At 40.4% G+C, this 15407-nt stretch overlaps 1 protein-coding gene across 1 annotated transcript in view; it reads left to right on the top strand.

Moving 5' to 3' along the window:
• Positions 1-329: 329 nt before the first annotated feature.
• The window catches only part of il1rapl2 (interleukin 1 receptor accessory protein-like 2), a gene marked incomplete at both ends in the record, with an annotated part of 378330 nt that continues 363252 nt past the window's right edge, over positions 330-15407 (top strand). The window contains one exon of the mRNA XM_083980948.1: positions 330-417. Within this exon, the coding sequence (XP_083837074.1) occupies positions 330-417 (88 nt within the window). The remainder of the gene's footprint in view (positions 418-15407) is intronic.

The raw sequence follows: 15407 nt of genomic DNA on the forward strand, positions 1-15407 counted from the left end.
GTTTCTAAGTGAGCTGCTTCAAACTCCCTGAAGATTAAGCCCACCAGGCTTGGAATACATTGGCGGAAAATCCTGTGTGCAGTGCTGCAACAATGAAGGGTTGTTTTTATTTTTTTCCTTTTTATTTAGTGGCATGGTTTCTCTAAATTTGGAGAGAACATCATGAGGGGACAGAATTATAATTTTAACACACTTTGATGTTAACTGTTGTTGTTTTCTTGTTATCTGCAGATTGAAATGTATGAATCAGAAACAAGCGTGCTACAGTTATTTAATATCTTATCCTCACTCCATTCTGTTTTCTCAAGGTGCCGGCGGAGAGTAGAGAGATGAAGACCATATCCCCCCTCTTCGTCCTCCTCCTCCTCGCCTCAGGAGCCTGTGATGATGTCAAGTTCATCACCAAGAGGAACTCAGGTAGGATGAATGGTGTTGGTGTTTGTTGTCTCCACTTCGCTGAAAATGAGCCTTCCTCTTTTTCGAAACTTCCCAGGCTTTGTACTTTGCTCATACTCTTTTTTCTATTTCTATCTTTTTTTTTGTTTCTCTGTCATCATTTTTCACTGCAAACACTCTCCATCCTTCTCTCGACAATACTACCTCTGGTATTTCCTCACCTCCTCGCTCTTTCCTTTCCTTTCTGATACATTGATATGTCTTAACTTGATGCAGTGGACTTGTATGTCACTCTGCTCTGGCGATTTCTCTCTGTTTTTCTCCTCAATCACCACCTCTGCCTCCCTCAGATAACACTCCTCTCCAGACTCTCTGCCAAAGCCAAGATGCCATTCTGTTTGCCAGTGTGTTTCCTTGCCTCTCTCTTTTTTTTTCCTGCTGAGAGTGTGTAATGATCAGCTTGTCTGACTGCTGCTGTCATTGTTGCTGCCGTTGTGCTCATTCGTGTATCAGCAGCCAGCTGATGACAGATCTGCTGATGGTCTTTTTTTTTTATTCCTGATCGATTTTGTTTGTTTGTCTAGCTGATCAGCTTGACAGAGAGAGTGTGATTGGGCTATCAGCGTCCGGCGTGTGGTCTCAATAATGCTTTGTAGGGTTCTGTATGGTGAGTTAAGTATGCGTGACAAAGAGGTCAGCTGTGTACGCTCGGCTTGGCTTTGTTTACATCCAGACACATCGCCTGCATGCCGTCTTTGTGTCCGTATTTGTGATTCCCACAAGATTTGATCTGCGGTTTTACAAGTGGAGGTTCTGTAATTATAAATATTACCAGCAGCGTGTTTAATTTTATTGTCCCGCACCCTTGCCAAATCCTGAAAGTGATAAAACACAGAAAATTACTTACTGATTTTTAGCAAACTCAGGTCATCTAATTATAACAATCCAGTTAGAATTGATTCCCCTGTAATGTAATCCTGCCTCACAAATGTGCTTGCTTATAAGTGAGAGTGTAGGCCCCGGCAGTTTAATCGAGGGAATTTGAGGGCAACCAAACAATCCTTTAGAGAGCCTTTGTAATTACAGACACACAGCATTTGAGGATTACACTATTATGAATTGCACTCAATAAACTACTGTAAGAGGAAGATGAGCTTTAAAGGCCTAGAAAACCTATTCTCACAGTTTTAATCTTACTATGAGCGATGTGATCTCGGTTAATAAAACATGTAATGCAGTTTTTAGTTAGTTCACATTGTAGATTTTAACATCTATGTTTTCCTCTTGTCTTTTTGGTCTGAATTCAGTTGGAAAGAGTTGATGTCACATACGCTAGTGCACGAGTTAGGATCCAATAAGATTCAACGAAAATGTGATGACAGATAATGATTTATTAAGAAAATATTTGCTTTTTTGGAGAGACAAAATGACAACACTTTTATGTTTGCCTCATGAATATATATATATAAATATAAATATATATATATACTACCAGGCAGTCAACTTTACTTAGCATAGAGACTGTCCAGAAGTAACAAAATCCCCCTGGCTTTGGATGAGCAACCAGTGGAGACTCTAAGACTCTTAAGTCTAAGCTGTTCAAGTCCTGTGAATAACCTTAAATGGTACAAAGGGAAGTGGATAACTGCCAAAGGTTAAGGTAAAAGAAGCCCTGCCTGTTGTTGATGACTTACATACCCTGTGTCTGTACGAAGGCAGTGGAGGTGCAAAGTGTCCCCTCATAACGGTGAGAAAGGAAGACCTATTTTACAGTTAAGATGATGGCCCAGAACATTGCAGGAAAAGTACCAAACAGACACTTCATGTGGTGGGAGAACGGGGTCTCGAGATTTCCCAACATGCCACACTGTTCCCTTTATAAATTATATCTAAAGATTTTTTAAAAACAAATTTGATCATGAATATTTGATGTTATAGAGAAACACCAGAGAATTAAGTTTCCAGATGAAAAATTGCAACAAAATCACATCCGATTCCATGTATGAATTTGATGTGCTGGCAGTAGTGAGACAAAATATACGACAAAAGTTTGTATAGGAATTCAGTCCTCTATTGACTTCTTTTAAAAGGGAGGTCAAAGGTCAATGTCGTCTACAAAGCAGCAGCCTTGCAGCTGGCAGGAATCCATTGATATGGTAAAGGGCAGTCAAATAGAAACCATCTCCCAGGACACAGAGGCACCAACACAAAGTCCTCTACAGTACATGTGTATTATGTGATTATGAGTCCAGTCGGGCGAAAGTGTTATGGAACAGGATGATTCCACTGTAATATGACAAATAGGCAAAAAGACTAGAAAGTGAAAAAATATCACATCACAAACTGTTCAAGTTGTTATTTTCACAGCTAAAATCTGTAGTCATTCTTTCCACAGTTTCTCTTTTACTTTCTCTTTTCTCACCTTTTACTTTCTACATGTCTGTGTCTCCATCGCTCCTCGGCTTGCTGACTGCGTGGGTGAGCTGGTGGGAGTTTGTACTTGGTATTTCTTGTGTATGTGTGCGTGTATGCTCACAGGCGTACCTGCATGTTCAACTGTCCGCTTCATGTTGTATTGAACAGGGACTGTCTGTGTGTGGGTGCTGTATACTATATATGCAGGTTCTAAGTGTGTGTACGAAATACGTGTGAGCAAATTCCCAGAGTGTGCTTCAGTATATACTCTCGATGTATACTCCTATTCTTTGTGTGTGTGCGTATGTGTGTGTGTGTGTGTGTGTATGTGTGCGTATGTGTGGGAGAGGTATGCACAGAGCAATTATGTGATCAGAGCAAAGCCAAGCGGACATTTATGTGGGCGACCGCTACAGTCGGCCAAAGATAGGCTGTTAGATCTTTTCTCTCTCACTGGTTGTGTGTGTGTGTGTGTAACTGGACACCATATGGATAGGACTTACCATTTCCTCGTGTCAGTCTCCCTGCTGTGCTTTGATGCAGCATCCGCTTCAGCACAAGGAGACAAACTGTGATGAGACACAGCAGAGAGCAGGATAATAGGAGGTGGGGAGACACTTTGAGGTGATTTTTTATACAGATCAACTCCTAAACAATAAATAAGTGTAAGCTCCAGAATAATAATAATAATAATAATAATAAAGTATACAATGGTAATATGATGCTATAACTGCTCACCGGAGAGGAATCCTCTTCTTTCCTGCAGGGAGGTCAGGGGTTAGCTACTATGTCACATACTTTCAACCGAGATGGGATCAGGGAGATTTTTTACACTGGCATTACATTAAAGCAACACTATGGAGTTTTTCAGCCTTAAAGGGATAGTTGCAAATTGACCCATTGCCATAATCACTATAGTTTTAGGAGTAGGTTCACCAAGCTATGTGATAATAATAGAACGTTACGAGACAGAGTTGTTTTAGAGATGAATTCATGCAAAACAGCTGATGTGCGTTCCCATCGGGGCAAGCAGTCTCTGCATTTGCCCCGAAAACAACTCCGTCTCGTAACGTTCCGTTATTATCTCATAGCGTGGTGAATGTTCAGGTCACAACTTGTCCACCAGAGCGTTTTTGAGTCATTGGATTGTGTATTTGATGAGTTTGATGAGGGAAACAAATCACATTAGCCTCCGTAGCGTAGCTCTGAGCAGCTCACGGCTCTGCTCCGTGGTTCTAAAAATAGCTTGCACTGACAAATAACGGTAACGAACCTACTCCTAAAACTATAGGGATTATGGCAATCGGCCAATTTGCCAAAATGTTGAACTATCCCTTTAAAATAACTAAACTCATTTAAGTGGTAGAAGAAAAGTTAATAGGACGAATTGTGCCGCCGCTGCAGCCTGAGTGGGGTGAGGTCGTTCCAAGTTGTTGACGGTGCCGGTGGGGGTTTTGTGTGTCGCTGTAGCTCTGGAGGGGGGGCTGGTCGCCCGTGCAGCCCAGAACAGGCTGCTCATGTGTGGGTAAGGGGAGCAGGGAGACTGGGCTTGAGCTCGGTCTCTGGAGCTTAGTGGAACTGTGGTGTACCAGGACCACTCCAACAGGAAGGTTACATAGTGCAGTTGCAGCTGGCTGCAGCGGTGGCACGATTCATCCTACTAACCGCTTTTCTTCCACTTAAATGAGTTTAGAAACATTATTTGAAGGTTGAAAAGCTACAAAGTGTTGCGTTACTAGAGAAGTACACCAAAGTGCATGACAATTATGCAATGTTGACAGCCTGGGCTGTACAGACTGGAGGTTGCAACATGAAAAAATTAGAATTAGAGCAGTGTGAAGCTGTGTGTGCTCATATGGTGATGCAATTAGAAAGTGAGAATAGATTTATTATGTATAGAATTTGTTAATGTTCAAACTTATTGTGTTTTCACAGCCCTGGTGTGCAGCTCAATTGATGCATCTTACTTCTTGCTGCATTGAACTTTCAATTTATCATTTGGTTGAAATATTTCACCATTTTTGTCCCAGCTCCTCTGTCATGTCAGTATCTGATCTCACAGTTCAATCTATTCTTGTTTATCTGAAAGGCTGAAAATCTATCAGCCTTGTGGAAAAAGTTCTCTTTAAAGTTCAGATTAATTTGAGAAGTTTGACTGTGTTTAGTTATTGTGTTGGTTTTGTAGAAGGACGAAGAAAAATAACAAATGACATTTACACTTACTTGGGGACAATTTCAGCCCATCTTGCACAATGTACAGTACTGCTGCTGTATAACCACTGCTGCAGTAAATACTTGTGCTCTTACTACAGTGAAGGTTATTATACAAAAAGCTTTTAAGCTTTATTCTAAAGACGATGTCCGCTCTATATCCAACAGCCAAGGACTCTTCTATATGCACAGCTATTATCAGTCTAACACTAATTATTGCTCCGTATGCAATATCAGAAGAAGCCTATTATGATATACCCGGGACTAATGAAGGACTTGTACTGTGATGTACTGTATACCAGAGACTGTTTAGGAGATCTGCTCCAAGGACTGTTCCAAAGCACTGCCAGAGATAGGCTGGTGTATTTGTGGAAATGAGAAATAGGTTGATGTGGAGTAACAGTAAGAAGCAACTTTATTCATTTTCACTTTTTTTTGTTATCTGAACTGTTTTAAATGCCACACACTTTCTGTTTCTCGGCTGCTTTGTCTTGGCAGTCGTCCATTCGTGTGTATTTGACAAATAAATAAAAAATTGCCTCAGATAAAATAACTTATTTCCCCATAGATATTCAATTTCAATTTGCTGAAATGACAAATCAAGTATCTGCTATTTGTTTAAATGTACATTTCCCCCTCTCATACACCGCACCTCTGACCAGGAATGACTTAAAATACATATTGGATAAAGCCACTGCTGCTTTACTTCCAATTTTAGTTTAGTTTAGTTTATTTAAAGTGTAAAATCACCATGATGCAACATGGTCTCGGTACACTTTACAAAATTCATTACAATAATTAATCAGATAGCAAGTCACTTTACACAACAGTTTACAATAAATTATCAGAAAAAATACAGGCAAAAATAGGCGAACATAGCCTACTGTGGAGGACAAGCAAAGAACGTACAGGGAGATAAATAGGACACTCAAATTTTGCCAAAACATTGTGTAAGAAGGTGCTTCTTAAGAAGTGTTTTAAAAGTTACGGTGGAAGTGGATTGTTTGACATGTAGTGGGAGACTATTCCATAAGCAGGGTGCACGGTAGGAGAAGGCCCTATAACCAAGCGATTTTTTATTGACTGTGGGAACAACCAGAAGATGAGAATTTACAGAGCGGAGAGGGCGGGGTGGAATATAGGGTATGAGTAATTCAGACAGGTATGATGGATTTTGATGGAGGATTTTCACATGTAAACTCAAAGTGTGGTCTGTTAGGCATCTGAAGAAGAGCCACAAATCCTCAGTAAACACCCCCAAAATGTTCTAGTAATGTGTTGGGCCAGTACAAATCTGCAGGGCAGCTTTGATGCTCATTGGTAGAGATTGTGCAGGTGTGTAGACCTCAGCTTTATTCCAAAACATATTCCCTCATTTAATGGTTTGGTGATGTAGGACACTATTGAACATGTCTTTCCAATATATATATCCCAGGTGTTCAATCTGGTTGTGAAAAGGCAGTAGAATGTGATCTGCATTTCTTCTGTTATTCCGCTCATTTATTCAAGTCTCTCCTTCACCATTTCACCTGCATTCTGTGTTTTTATATTCCAGTGTATTTCCATTTTACTAAAAGTATCTGTTTGCATAAGGCATTGTTTTCTCTACAACTGTACACACACTGTATTGTATAAGAAAAATCACAGTGAAACTAATGGTGCTGAAGTAACTACATTTACACACAGACACAACTGTTTCTTAGATTAGCCCATTTTACTGAAAGTGCTAATGAGCTCGACAGTTGCTACACAGGCATGAAAATGCAGAAAATAATGCCTGGAAGTCACACATGCACATTTGTGCACGTACACACACACACAAGGCACTTTTTTTTTCAACAAAATAACACACACCTTTTTTTTCTCCTTCGATTCACACACACTCACACACAACATATTAGCTAAGACAGCCATACACTCATTCATACACACACACAAGGCTAAAGTCGCACCACAACACCATATTTACGCATAGATGTATACAGACACATTACACCCATTAATGCCTGAACTGTGACACTGATAATTACAAATTCATTTAACACACCCTCTTCTCTTCCTCACCCCCCCATCCTTCTCCCCATCATCTCCGTACAGCTTCATCCATGCAGACAGAAGCGGGAGATTAGCTAAGATGGCAAGCAGAGAGATAATGCAGACTCTTATCTAGATCCCTGCTATGCTCATACAGGGAAACGACTTAATGAGACATAAACAAATAAAACATAAAGCAAGAGGGCTCTATGTGTGTATGAGCTGCGTTGTCTTCCTCGTTATTTTCCAATAAATCATATCTACATGTGTTAATGGAAACGATTTGAAGAAAAAGGAAATGATAGCAAGTGTAGTATTGATTTTCCTCAGGTTATTGTATCGATTTTAACTCCTTTATCTCTTTCATATTTCTTGTACTACACTTGATGTATTCTCCTTTCCCTCTGACTTCCTGCTTTTTGCCCTCCTCTCTATATTTGTGCAGTCTTTAAAGACTCTACTGCTGGCCTCTGCATGATGTGCTGACACAGATGGTTTGCTGTGTGTGTGTGTGTGTGTGTGTGTGTCAGGGTGATTGAGTGCCAGCAAATGCCCTTGTATGTATGCGTTCATCTGTGTGCGTGTGTGTGTGTGTGTGTAAGTGCGATTTCTGACGCAGCTAAAACCTCAGATCAAAGAGCGATTAAATCTCAGTATGATCTAATCGCAAAGTAACTCCTAACATGCAAAACAGAGGGGAGATAAGGAAGTATACTGTTTGTGTGCATGCGTGCGTGCGTGCGTGTGTGTCATGCTTCATTGTATTGTAAGGTGTGTTTGTGTTACGTAGGAACTGTATCTCTGTGTGTGCTAATTATATTTGAGTGAGAAAAGGACATACTGTAACACACACAGATGTGTCTGCCCCACTGAAAAGTACATGCACACACAAACACACACACTTTCTAACTGTACACTGCAGCTGATTTTGCATTAGAAAGCATCTGAGCAGATTCTAAACTTCTGATTCAGACAAATTTTCCACAGTAAAGCGTTGACACACTTGCTTTTTCCGCTTGACTGTGATCGACTCTGCTGCACGGAGAACATGAATGTCAGGCTTAGTGAAATAGAGATTCCTTTTAAAGAAGACTCGGTTAGTTAAATGTAAACGAACTAAATATTTTAAAAGAGGAATAAAAGCTCACACATGGAGGATGAAAAGTGCAAAAACACAAAATGGGATCCTGTCTTGGACGTGCAGAATGAGTTTGTGATTGTGTTTTTGGAGCAAATTCCTTTGCCACTGCTCCTGTGTTGTTCGGAGAGCTGAGGGCAAAAAGGCAAATGACTTATTCACCATCGTGGAGGAAGCAGGCAGTGACACAGAGCAAGAGAAATAGAGCAGGGCATAAGAGATATCCAACATTTATAAGCTCTTATTGTACTACAGCAGCTGGAGAGGGACAGAGAGACTGTTTTGTTTAGCCAGGATGGATGCTGAATGGTTCAGGTAGGTTAACTTATTGGCAGGACTGCAACAAATCACTTACATTGTGATGGATTTTGAGTTATATTTGCATTTCGGTGTCAGTTTCCAGAGCTCTGAATGGGTAAAAACATCCAATTAGATGTATTGACAATGTCAGTGTCAAAAATACTGAGTCATTAGTCATTTTTGCTGCGCGACCAACAGAACAAAGGTTTAAAAGTTCAGATTTTGGCATTTGTAGGCAAGTTCGCTGCTTCACTTGTATTTTATTTTGATTAAATGGAAAGAAATCACATCACAGCCTGACTGTCTGTTCGCTCTAACGGACTAATGAGCTGCAGAAATGGACACTAGCTGTTTATTTTCACTGTGATCTGATGACGAGGGCCAGGCCACAGCTGGATTTTTGACATTATATGGCATTCCTTTTTTTTATACATTGTCAAATTGATGCTAAACTCTTAAAGCAGAAGTAAGCGGAATGTTTGTGTTAATATAAGTCTTAAATAGTTATATCTTCCGACGGCAATCACTTACATTAGTGTTTGGTCTGAAACACGGGTCTGTCAGTCACTCTGCTCTGCTGTAAGCCGAGGAGAAAACTTCTTGTATACTTCCTTGTATCCTACAAGCTTTATCCAATGAGGAGAGAGAATGGCATGTAGGGCTGTGTGTGCAGCCAAGGGATGCGCGTGAATGTGGTGACGTAGGGACGAGGACCAATAGATCCATTGCTTTAAGTAACCAAAAATTGTTTTTGTACCTGAGCATTCAGAGGTGTGTCTCTGCTAACTGAACACAGGTCCGACATGCACAGATTAAAATACTTGGGTTGTATCATCAGATCTGAGTCCTGCCCCCAGAGGAGACTGACTGTAGGACATCCAGCATGTATACACTACAACATACAGTAACACCAGTGATGTGGGATGACATAACTGTATAAATGTGTGTCCGTGCGTGTCTGTCATCGCACTCAGCACACACGTCTGTACCTGGCTTGACTCATTTAGAGGCTTTGTCATAGACAGACATCCACTTGACTTTTCTCCAGTGTGCGTTCAGCTGTGTGTGGTTTCCTGCTCACACTCTAGCCGCAGTGCACTCTCTCTCTCCCATCGTCTCTCTCTTGGTCTCTCTCGCTGTCCTTTTGTTGTCCCTCTTTAACCAAAGACAACAGGCTACAGTGTGTGAGAGAGAGAGAGAGAGAGAGAGAGAACCTGCATGGTTCACCTTTGTTTTACTGAAGCATAGTTGCTACTTTCTTTGTTTTCCTCTAAAGTAAACAGCCAATTAATGCCGGTATGATTCCCTATTTTTTGATTGACAGATAAATACTTTAATAGCCACCCTGGCTGCTTACCTGCCTACTGGCCCTTCTAATCAAGGCCATTTCAGACATAGTGGGAATTCAAAGAGCTTGACATTAAAACTAGATTTAAAGAAAAAAAAAACGGTCAAAGTTCATCAAAGAGTCACAGTGCTATTATTTGTGGTTGGAAAGTTTTTCAGTCTGTTTTAAAGAGGAACTATGATACATTTTTACCATCAATTAAAAAACTTTGCAGTTATTGTGATGGTTTAATAAATGACATGTAATTTGTTATGAGGGAGAATGGCTGCTCTCTGCCTTCCACGTAGCGTCTCTGGCTGAAAAAAAAAACACTTTGCAAGATCAGAGCGTCCGACCCGTTGTCCCAGCTCTCGTCCGTGCGGCACTGCAGCACAAACATGCCCCATAACCTGTAATCTCATGTTTAAAACAGATTAAACGACACAAATATAAACGTTGTAACATCATATACGACACATAACGTTATGTACCACTTTACTGATTGATTTCTCGCTAGCTTTGTTAAAAACAAATGCACATGGCCAGAGGAGGGTTAGCAAAACAGCAAAAAAAAAAAAAAGCGACCAGACTTGCATTTCCCCTTTGAATTCAGCCAGAGTTAAAGCACATCATACATCTTTCGAACTTTTCTTTTGCAACAAAACAAGTTTGGACCATTAACCAGACTGGTCCCTGGTGACCTGAGACCCCTAGAGGGTCAAACGAGAGTGAGAAATGTACTTGAACCATTTATAGTAACAATACTCTGCAATCACTTCTTTGACACAGTGGGTATCGGTGCAGAGATCTGAGAAGCGATGTGATATGTTCAGCTTTGTTGTTTTCTTTCTGATTGAGCTGGAGCTGTCTGAGTGATGTTTTCTAGGAGGCCTTAGAGATTTTTCTTCCTTTTTTCTGGCTCTTGTTTATACGAATATCCTCTAATTTTTGTTAAAATTTAAATCAAAGTCAATGATAACACCAAGATGCCTGACTGGGTTGTAAGGCTTCAAACAAAAGGAATCAAGATGAGCAACTTCCAGGCTTCCTTGTTAAGTGCCACAGACAATTATCTCAGTGTTGTCTTTGATTAGCTGGAGGAAATTTTTTGAGCGCATTCACTCGTAAACACGGCCAGTGCACCACAGAGGGAATGAGCCTATTTTATTCATCTCTGTTGAAAAGACATGATTAAAGGTTATATTTTTGAGGATTCATTTCATCACTCCCTGAAAATATCACCTCACCGTTCTCTCCAATGGCCAGTCGATCATCTGGGATCAAAGCAACACAAAAACCAAACGTGTTATCTCGCCTGAGGCTAATAGAACCGGAGCGTTGTGTTTGTGCTCCTCCTCAACAAGGACATCGGTTTGTCCCCCCGGAGAAGCTTTTGTGGCCGAGTCTCTGCAGACTCGTCCTGTCTGTGCCACCCACTGTGGCACAACCCCGGCACAGTGCTGGGTGAAAAGAGGCGAAGTCATTGCATCAGACTCAGGCCAGCCCCCTTTAACAAGCACAGATAACGTGTTTCCAAATCCCACCGTGTTTTAGCCGTGCCGCAGTTACACCACTCTCTTGGAAATGACAAAAAGTTTTGACAGCACTTTGTAACAAATAATGTCATTGATTTCTTTTTTTTGGGGGGGGGGGGGGAATAGTTTGACACTTTGGGGAATGTATTCATTCACTTTCTTAGGTAGAAGAAAAAGAAGGTCTTTCACCTGACTGGAATATTGAAAACTACATAGTTGACTTAAAACAAAAAGCTTAACCAACTGAGAGCTCAACTGTTTCCTCCTTTTTTTTCTATTTTTAGAAAAACACAACAGCAGCCTATACTTGATAAATATTCAGCTCTTGGTGCTCAGTCCAAACCCCACCCCACCTGATGAATCCACTCTGCCAGTACTACTTCATCTTCGTCTTCCTTTTTTTTTTCCTGTACTGTACTGTATGTCTCAGTTTCTCCTCTACAGGACTTCTGCTCCTTGTCTCTTACTTTGTCTCGCACTTTCTGCAGTGTCCTTCTTTTGTCCTCCATGTCTCTCTCTCCTTCCACTTTCTCTCCATGTCTAATCAGCTTTAGACTGATGGTCTTGGTTCTTGTAGCTACCAGGCAATAATGCCAATGAGGGTGCATGGGTATATAGAATAGGCCAAAGTGAAATGATATGGACGAAGCAAAAAGTGTTGAAACGTCGCTCTATTCTTCCTGAAATTGAAATTGAAAGCTCTTTTGTCACACACACCTGCATGACTTTGTCTATGGATATTCTCATTCATCCAGGTCATCGTTCTTTTCTGGGAAATTGAATCGTAGGCAACTGGACTTGTATTTGTCCGGGAAGACGTTTCGCCTCTTATCCAAGGGGCTTCATCAGTTCGTACGCAACAAGTCTCACTAGTCCGTAGCTAGTCTAGCTAGTGCAGACTAGTGAGACTTGTTGCGTACGAACAAGTCTCACGTCTTCTCAGACAAATACAAGTCCAGTTGCCTACGATTCAATTTGCCCAGAAAAAAAAAGGACTGCATGACTTTGGTTCGCCACAGAATAAAGGGATCTCAGCTGTTAACAGTCAAGATGTTTTAGGTCTATGGAGCCATTGTCAACCTCTGGAGGTGACTACAAGAGGAACATGGCCACCAGAGTGACTAGAAAGACACTATGAATAGTGGAAAGAAAACTCCACTTTTGGAATAGAAACATAAAAGAAAAAGCCTGAGTGGAGTTTGCTAAAATGCTTGTTGACAAGCTACAATGCTTCTGGGAGAATGTCCTTTAGACAGATGAAGCCAAATCGGAGCATTTGGTGAGTCACATCAGGTCTGAAGTGGCCTGCTGTGAGTCCTGATCCTAATCCAATTGAGCATCTATGGAGAGAGCTGAAACACAGCTGAGAGAACCCAAGCAGCTTTATTAAAAGGAGTGGACCAAACTACCATTAAGAGCTACAAAGAGAACTCAAATGAAAAGGTTGTGCATATCAAGTGATCTCAATATTTTTGTCACCGTCATTTAAACATGTTGTATTATTTAAAATAATGCATGTAAAACCAACAGAAATATGTCTGATCTTTGAAATAAATGTAAAGATAAAAAAATAGATGCTATTTAACATTGTCAACTCAACACATTTCAGAGAAAATCATCTTTTGTCTTTGTGACTTGGAAGGGGGGCAATAATTGACCATTTTGCCCTGTAATCTGTTATGAACAGTCATGCATGAGATTAAGAGTTGATCAAGTTTACAACCTCTGTAGAGTATTTCTCATCTGAGCTCACTGAGCTATCTTTGGTTGACAAAATCAGAACTGGAAGTTAAACACTGAACTTCATGACCCTTGTTTTTTTGTGTTTTTTTCTACGCTTTTAAAAACGTATGAAGCAAGTTGATGTGAAAATGCGCCGTCACCTTTCCTTTCTGTCCTCCTCACTTCTTCAGTCTTCCTGTGCCTCTCACTCCCTTTCTGTCACTCCCCATCCCTCTCTCTTTCTCTTTCTCTCTCTTGCTCTCTCTCTCTCTTGTCCCCTATGTCTTCGTGTCTTTGTTGTGCTCCAAGGTCATATTAAAGATTCATCCATTCTCTGGTTCTGCAGTCAAATATTGATAAAGGCTGACACCACTTTGTCTCTATACACCTTAAGGGTTCTATTATGCACACACACACGCACACACACACACACACGTACACCAATAGTACACATAAATACCAATATGCGTGTTGTACAAATACAAGCAAGGGCAAACATAGGCATTCACACACTGTAAATACACAGGGCTCCTGAACGTGACCACAAATCAGTCATACAGCAATCTAAATATTCCATGAAAACTACTGCTTCATTTAAAGTGACTTTATGTTAACATCAAACCATACATAAAATATCAACGTAAAAGTTTTTCTGGCTGATATTAATACATAAGACTGGACCATTCAACTGTCGTACAGATGGAGGTCACAGCATTAGGCAGTAAAGTGGAAAACTACAACAATTTAACATTTTCATTTGACAAGATGTCAAAATGTGAATGTTTCCCATGGTTATGTTGCATGAATATTTATATACAGAGAGAGTCATACTCTCAGCTTCGCTCGTTTTAGAATTTGATTTGATTTGAAAGAGCCCAAAATTTAAGTCATGCTTCTGTATGCGGAGACTGATGTTGAAACTCTGCACATAAACTGAGAGCAGACGTCTAGAGCTGGAGACAGTTTGTGTCCACCGGTTATTTCAATCACATTAGCATATTCATACATTTTGGAATATTAAGTGAGTTAGAAATATATTTACTTTTCAGATGTTGCTCTTAGTGGTTTATTCAACATTTGTATGACCTTTCTGTCACTTTTTTTATTTGTGTTTTGTATGTATGCTATTTGATACTGTAGCAACTGATTGGCTGATGAAAGCCTGGCCTCATGATATCACGCATCACTTTCCACTTTGTTTGCATGTAAAAGCCATGATAAAGTGTATTTCCGCCAGCATTTGCCTACGTGCATGCCTCTTAGCTGTGTGTGTGTGTGTGTGAGTGTGAGTGTGTGTGTGCACATGCGCATGTTTGACAGTAATGACTTTGGACAGGGGACCCAAGGGAAAGAGACTATATGGTGGCCTCTATTAATTACCTTCTTAACAGAGGCACACACCGAGATATGTGCAGAAAGATGCAAGCATGCACAAATCTATGCTAGCAGTGTTACCACAGCAGATATGATGGTAGGTTGTGGTACAGTTTATTTACAAGGTAAATATTTCTCTTTTCCTCCAACTCTCCTTTGTCTCTTCTCCTCAGATCTTTGATTGATATTGATTTCTCTATTTTTTTTTTCATTTTTGGCCTTAAATTATGCCATAGAGTAGGCCTAGTTTAAGTCCATGTCAAACCCTTTCTGTTTCTTTATTACCCACACATTCTATTTTGGCCTCTTCTGTTTTTATGTCTTTATCTCAATCTCTTTTGCAGTGGAAAGCATAAATATCTTATAGCATGTTGAATTATAGAAGCTTAACCTCACAGCTGGACTCACACACACCATATATGCACACATGGGTATGTACGTTTAAGCACCACACACAGACACTGACACACACAAATAAAGACACTTAAGCACATTTGCAGTGGCAGCACCAGTAAATAAACAGATTACATGTACAGTGGACAAATCAGCCTGAAAACAAATGAATGTTGGAACACCTGGCTTATTCGAAAAGCAAACACACACAGAGTTCAAGAAGAAATGCACACAAGCTCAGAATATGAAAACATACACTTCCCACAAAATATTTCCCGACACAGACTTCTCTTAGAGTTTTACCAGGAGACAAGTGGACTACAGTAAATGCCATGACCTGGATCATTGAGAACATTCACAGATATGTTCATCACCAACATAGATCAACACACACAGACTAAAATATACTGCAAGACGAGAGAAAGAGATAAATCTAAAAGGCAGGACATGTTCACACTGTCTCCCAGTCATAAATCCAGATTGATGCTCGTTTGTCTGTCAGCTAAATCTAAACAGGGTTTGCATGATGTTTTTGAGCACATATTATACTGCTAATGGAATC

Source organism: Trachurus trachurus, assembly GCF_905171665.1.
Source record: "Trachurus trachurus genome assembly, chromosome: 10".
NCBI classification, from domain to species: Eukaryota; Metazoa; Chordata; class Actinopteri; order Carangiformes; family Carangidae; genus Trachurus; species Trachurus trachurus.